Genomic DNA, 7,177 nt, shown 5'->3' on the forward strand with positions numbered 1-7,177 from the left:
ATACTGGGACAGACAAATGTAGCTCAGTGACATAAAGGAGGAAAGCTAGGTTGGGGTTTTGGTTATTTTTTTATTTTGAAAAATCCAATAGCACGGTATCCGGTTTTCCCCTCCTCTCTCACCCTAACTTGACAAAACGTCTTCCTCTGACGTCGTGCGCGCGCACCGCCGCATCCTCAGTACGAAGGTATGTCAAGTCAGAGTGCGCAGAAATTCACCAGAAATCTGATAAATACGGCTTCAGCATTAAAGCCGACACTTCAGACTAACAGAAAGGATCTTTAAATTTGAGGGTTTTTTTCTGTCTATGAAACGTAAAATAAAGAAAAATGCAAATCTCAGGTAAAAGCCAAACAGGTGTACAGTAGCTGGCGTTATAACGAGTGCTGGCTGTGGAGAGTTTCTAGCTGAATTGTTTTATTTTGAAAACGCATATTTGCAGCTTTATTGTGGGTTACATTCTGCTGGACTTGATTTGGGACCAGGTTGGACTCACCTGTCTGAAGGCAGAGGTGTTCTTATGAAGTCAGGAGGCTGTTTCCTCTTTAAAGGACAACACCGGTGCTTTTTCCATTGTTGCCAACCGTTTATGAAGCACTTGTTTTCATTTAGTTCCCCCTTTGTGTTACCACCCAGAGATCCCTTTGCGTGTTCGTTTAGACAGGTAGCCGAGCCTCCAAGCACAGTTACATCTCACAATTAACATCCTGCAAGTGAAAAATCTCATAGAAGTTATTTAACATACAGTCAAAATGGCACTTTTCATTTTCTCATCTAACTTCTTAAAAGACAAAAAAGCTGAAGAAGCAAAATGAACCGTTTCTTTGAGGGGGACTTTCATTCAGAACAGATTGAAGCTATCACTACAACCTTCAATTATAGCTTGATGGCGCTGTCACTAAATCTGCCTCATGGATATGTTGATTTTATTTATTCATCCTGTTTACTTTTGCGGTCCTTTAACTCAATTCAGAAGGACACCGAGTTTCAGAAAGGGCGATTTTGTTTTCTTGTTTGTTTGGGGAGCTGATTCAGAGTTACATAAACTGGAGCTGGATCAGGATTTGATATCAGGAAGATGAAGCACTGATAAGTGAGAGGTGTGGATAGCCTGTCTTAGATGTTGGTAAATGCTTTTTATTTATTAACTGTGTGATCTCCTGTTTATGGAGCGTATCAGTGAGGGTGGGCTGTGGTAACTGCTGCAGACAGACTTTCCCTGCAGGCACGGGCCTGTGTTTGGTCTCAACAGGATCTCAATTATTCCAGCTGAGTGCACTCAGCAGCAGGTCATAATGACGTCGCTTCATTTGTTTCCGTTTGTGTCCAGTGTGCTCACTGTTCTCCAGGTCTGATAGCCACTGCTAGTCTAATGAGGGTATTTATCCCATTAGAGAACGATAGCTTTCAGCAGATGTTTTCCCTGCTGATGATTTGCTCCTGTGAGTCTTTTCAGAGGACAGGAAGTTGGAGTATTTAAGAAAAACAGTTGTGCTGCAGAGACACAAAGCTTCTCATTTAAAAGTTATGCAGGAGGCACCACTTAGGCACCTGATTTAATTAAAGCCTGTCAATCAAATGCTCAGTCTGCCTTGAAATAGTCCAGGGTGGGTTAAAAGTCCTGAGGCACATAATGAAATTATGCTTTGTTTTGTTTTTTTTCACCACATTTCATAGTCTTTTGTGTTAATGCAGTTGTGTTAATTCAGTATTAACACAACCGCATATTCCAGAAACTGAATCCAACAAAACCTGCAAGGAATTCACAACATGTCAGTAAGAGCCATTATTCAGCCATGATTAGGAACAGGTACCTCATCACGTTTAATCTTTAAATATAGCAATGTGGCATTTGGGCATAATACCCAGGACACCAGAGGCAGCTACCTGCACCCGAGAGGCGATGTTAATGAAGGTTATAACATATTGGTGAATCCCAAGGCGCAATTGTTAAAGACGGGAAAACATGGCTGCATCTTTGTTGGAGGGCCTTGAGCTGAACTGGTTCAACCGTACCCCTGTGGTGTCTCTCCGGCTCTGTGCCAGCTGAGCACTCACTACAGGGCCGAGGACATCACTTCATACAAAAGGTTGTTGTTTGTTTTTTTAACTTCATCACCAGTTAAAAAAAAAAACAAGCCAGACAAGTCAGACACAGAACAGTCACTCCTGGTATTTGTATCTAATCAAAAATATTTATCAGAGTTGTTTTTAAAGACATAAAGACTATTGTTGACCAACAGCAATTTCACACAACGTTCAGTTCCCTCATCACGAGGAGGCATTTCCTCCAAAGAAAGAAAAAAATAACCCTGTCAAAGACACTAACACAGTTTAAAACTTCATTTAATCAAATTTAAGTCTAAAGTTTAGCAAAAACACACGATGTTTACTGTCCAAAAAAATATTTTTTAAAACCAGCTTGAAGCTGTTTACTTACTTGCCTGGAGCTTCAGCCATTGTTGTGTTGATTCTGCTTCCTTAGGACAAGAGTGAAAGTGAGTAAACAGCTGTTAATGTTGACTATGTCGCAGCAGCAAAACCAACAAGGCAGTCCTTGGAAATACATTTTAAAAAAAGCTTGGTTTCGGATTCTTGGGGGAGTAGCCCCTAGTCAATTCATACACATCATCCAATCCACAGCAAATGTATATAAATCAGTAAAAACAGAGTAGTTCATACTTTTAAAATAATTTTAGAAATGATCTGTTGTGCTTTTGGAACAATCCCCTAAATTTTGGTGAAGTCCTAATTTAAAATCAACAACAAGCTGTATTTGTGTCATGTCATGGGTTTAGAATTAAAAAGGTGAGTTAAAAGAGGATTCTCTAGTCTGTGTTGATCTAATGAACGCTCATCAAACCAAATAGTCTGTGTCGTTCAGCAGATATCCCGCGTTGATGGACTCAGACACCCATGAGTCTTTCACAATCTTAAACTTCTTCCTAAAGCAGCGTCTCAGAGTTCTCAGATCCAGAAGTCTTGTTTCTTCTGTGATGACAACATGAGAGATTCCCTCCTCCAGCTTCTGCACGACGGTTCCTCCATGGTAGCGAAACTCCAGCGCCCTGATGTCCAGACAGGTGGCGGGAATGGCTGTTTCTGGGTCTCCTATGTCAGTGTACCTGTCCATGTAAACTCTGAAGGGCCTGAACATGCTGGAGGGAAGGTCATCCCAGCTGTAACGCTGCTCCACCTGTGCGACACTCACGTCTGGCAACGCCTTGACCTTGTCGATCCTGCCGAACACGTCTCGCAGCTGCTGCTCGTCAGTGTCCACATAGTAGCTGTCGCCGAAGCTGTCGTACTCCCTGGCAAAGTGTTCCTTGGTGGTGGGCGACATGTGGATCATATGGTGTGGTTGCCATGGGACCACTTCCTTCTTGCCCAGGCACTCCAGCAGCCAGGCAGCCCAAACCACGTCATGCTGGTTGGACAAAATCAGGTTCTTCACACGCATGTTCTCCACACCGGCAATCACACAGTAGGTGTCCGGCCCCGGGTTCTGAACCACGATCCCTCCACACCTACCAGTGAGACCAAAGCACTGATCAGTTATTCTAACAGATACTGTCAGGAATGATTTAAAGCCCGTCAGCTCACCAACAATGACATTCACAGATTTCCCTCTTACCTGGCCACCCCCTTCTCCAGCTCAGGCTTGGGATGATCCTCGGTGCCATTCAGGATGCAGAACTCCACATCCTCAAACATATCTGTCTCCTTGGTCACCCCAGACAGGTCCTGAGGCTTGAAATGGTCGATGACGCCGGCCACCTTCTTGGGTTTGGCTGCCACCTTACGCTTCTTCTTCTGCGGTTCATTGTCGTCGATGCTAAGGTGCCTGGAGGCGAGCTTCCCCGACGCCTTGCTGCGGAACTGATCCAGCTCTGCCAGAGTCATGCACTGATGCCAGTCTTTGTCATCACGGATTTTCTCAATCCTGGGAAAGCGAAGAGTACAGTTGGTTTTATACATGTCACTACCGACTATTTCAGCTGCCTTGACCTGGATGATGACAGAGTTGCAGGGTTCAATGTAGACTTCTGGCTTCTCTGGCCCACACAGGATGGATGCTGGTGGGTCGTTCTTCCGGTACACTTTCCAGTGCTTGGCTAGCTTCAATCCAAGGTCATACAACTCCTTCATGGTGTAGCCAGAGCCGATGCGGCAGAAGCTGTGGAAAACTGACGGTTTCTCGCCAGGCTTTGGAGCTTCTGCAACAGCACATAAGAAGTGTGACATCATACCGCCACGTCTTCCTTTACCCCAGTAACCGCCGACAATCAGCAGGTCCAGCTCATCCATCAAGCCATCAACATATTCTGGCTTAATTTTCAGCCATCCCTCCCCCCGTTTGTCAGGTTTGTAGATGGATAAAGGATCTTTCACCATGATCCCTTCTTCCCTGTTGTCGATGGCATCATTGAGAGCATTCACCACATCCTGCATGGTTCTAGCTTCGGTTTGTGGCACGAGGTGAATCCTTCCCTTGACTGGGGTGAAAACCGTCTGAATGGTCTCGTAGCGCTTCTTCAGCGTTTCCTTTCCAAGCTTCTGGTTGTTGACCAACAACACGTCAAAAACGCAGAAGCACGTCTGTAACTCAGAGTCATCCATCAGCCTCTTGATGTCGAACTTACTCCCTTTCTGCATGTAGTTCTGTGTGGTTGGGTTGTACGCCATCATCTCTCCGTCGAGGATGCAGCTCACAATGTGGCTTTTGAAGACGTTGTGGATGTAGGGAGTCAGTGAGCCCTCCAGTCGAGAGCCTCCAAACTGCTGCGTGTACTCAAAAGCATTTCGGCTGTAGTATTTGTACACGTCTCCATCTTTGTGTAGCTGAATACGCTCCCCGTCCAGCTTGGTCTGGATGTAAAAAGGGCTGTTGGCCATCTGTTTCTCCACATTGCGGATGTTAGCCACCGCTGCCAGCATGGGCTTGAAGGCAGAGAAGAGGCCAATGGAGACCTCGCTTAAAGAAACAGAAGGGTTGTGTAACTGTTGGCACACCTTGTTCAAGTCCGTGTTGACGTTATAGAGTTCCGCCGCATCAGGATGGAAGATCTGAAGAACAGTTTCTTTGCTGATCCCGAGCTTCATGTCCTTTAGTATCATTCTGATGAGCCATTTTTGCTCGAGAGCCGAGCTCTGGGTGATGAGGTGCAGAAGATTCTTTTTCACGAGATCCTTCTGCTTGCTTGCATTGTTAGCAGCCACCGAGTCCAGAAAGTCATTGACTTCTTTGATGCTGAGGTTTCCTTGGTGGCTGCACCGTTTCTTCAGCACAAAGTATGCCATGCCAGCAAAGTCTCCAGCTTCTCCTTGGGATGTAGTCGGAGCTCGGTAGTTCAACAGTTTATTGGCCTCTTGCCCGTCCTTTGGCAGGCCCAACACATCGATGTAGAGTTTAGCCAACATGCTCTCTTTGATGCCATATGCCATCCGCTCTCGTTCAAAAGGGGGAACTATGAGGCGCATGGCTGGGTAGAAAGAGTCTGTTGTGTTGGGCCTGTCTTTGTGGAGGGCAGAATGAAACTTTCTCCACGACGCAATGAAATCCCCAAGGAACTTGGATTTATCTGGACGCGGTTTCGACTTCTGGATTTTCTCCAAAGTGTTGCACAGATGAAGGAAAGGAACCTGTGCTGCAACAGACGGCTGATCAGCAGCATCACTTTTGGAAGTTCCCTCCATGGTGAAATCTGAAAAACAAGATTAAAGTCATCACTCGAGTAAAAGTGTGAATTAAAGTTTCACTTTGGTAAAATTTAACTAATCCATCTATATTTTAGAGTCATAAATGAAGACGTATTAATTGGAAAAATGTTAAGCTCTTTTGTTTATCAATGAGTCATTTTTCAGACGAGATGGTTCAGCATTTTTCTGGAAACAGAATCTACTTGTTATCTTGTGTGGCAGCAGACCAAGAATTTCAGAGACAGTGACAGAAAAATATCATATTATCACTAATTTCATCTACATTTGCAGATTTATGGCCCATCGGGTCAAACTTCAACATCTTCCGTCAAGCGCTGCCTCAACACGACGACGGGACTTCAGTTCATCAAATCAACAAATGTTTTCATTATTTTGGTTATTTATATACATTATAATGACGTTTGAACTCGCAAACACAAACATGTTATCTGCTATCTGTTGAGCAAACACAACGCCGGTTCTTTTTCAAAATAAAAGTATTTGTATTTGTGTTGTATTAAGTGTGTTTAGTCCGGACATGCCTGACCAGATAAGTCATAGAAAAATAACTAAAACCAAGCGAACTTATATCGATTATTAACATTTATGTTTGTGATTTATTAATTTAATGTCAATCGCAGGTTTGATTCATGAATGAAACTGTTTGACTGTCTCGTTGTTTTTATTTTGAAATCGAACCGACGACAGAAACCATCTGAATTATCACTAAAAACAAAAACAAAAACAAAAAAAAAAAACATAAAGGACTGAACTCTTACCTTCTGTTTTTATATCTCAAAACAAACGATGAGCTTCATGCTGAGCACTTCCTCGAGTGGAAAGCGGGTCCTTCATGGAAATGTTCCGCCGGAAACAAAAGCGGAACTTATGTTCTGACACGATGTTGTTCGGTTCCGTCGGGAAACTTTTGGATTTATGAACTAAACGCCCCTTTTTTAACAAGTCACATTTTGGGTAGTTATTTAGTTACTATGACTGTAATTTATATCGTGTATTTATATTTCACAGATAGTTTTCAACCAATTGAGCTTATTTTATAAATTTTATTTATTATTTTCGTCTTTGTAATCTAATGTCTAAATTTGAACTCTTGGTGATTTAAATGCAGGAACAGTAAAAAAAAATATTCCCAGCTCTCCCATTCCTATTTTGTTGCCCTCCCATTGGCCAGCAGAGGGAGACGGGGAGATGCTGCAGTGCTGAGAAGGTTGTTTACCATCAGAGGTTTGTGGTCAGATGGAAGAACAAGTTGGAAATGTGTAACTGTGGACCATAACAAAGCCAAGGACACATCAGACACAACTTCTTCTTATAGACACTTAACATCATAAACGACAATGCCTTGAAAATATGAGTAGAAAGGCTCATGAAGCTGATTATGAGTTGTTGTTAAGACATTTCAGATGTTATCACATATTTATCATAAGCAGAAACTATATGAACAAACTACATATAT

The 7,177-nt window shown here is 43.2% G+C and overlaps 1 protein-coding gene across 1 annotated transcript; it reads right to left on the bottom strand.

The window, feature by feature from the left end:
* Positions 1–2,181: 2,181 nt before the first annotated feature.
* On the bottom strand, positions 2,182–6,558 carry lig4 (ligase IV, DNA, ATP-dependent). The gene is made up of 3 exons (XM_029520086.1): positions 6,480–6,558; positions 3,635–5,705; positions 2,182–3,527 (listed from the first exon to the last, which is right to left on the bottom strand). The coding sequence occupies exons 2-3, from the start codon at positions 5,695–5,697 to the stop codon at positions 2,858–2,860; spliced, it is 2,733 nt and encodes a 910-aa protein (XP_029375946.1). The 5' UTR covers positions 5,698–5,705; positions 6,480–6,558; the 3' UTR covers positions 2,182–2,857.
* Positions 6,559–7,177: the final 619 nt, after the last annotated feature.

This window comes from Echeneis naucrates, chromosome 2 (assembly GCF_900963305.1).
Source record: "Echeneis naucrates chromosome 2, fEcheNa1.1, whole genome shotgun sequence".
Taxonomy (NCBI): domain Eukaryota; kingdom Metazoa; phylum Chordata; class Actinopteri; order Carangiformes; family Echeneidae; genus Echeneis; species Echeneis naucrates.

Coding starts and splice junctions, on each gene's coding strand:
- lig4 (XM_029520086.1), bottom strand. CDS start 5,697: ATGGAGGGAACTTCCAAAAGTGATGCTGCTGATCAGCCGTCTGTTGCA. Junction 3,528..3,634: donor CTGGAGAAGGGGGTGGCCAG/GTAAGAGGGAAA, acceptor TCTCACTGGTAG/GTGTGGAGGGATCGTGGTTC.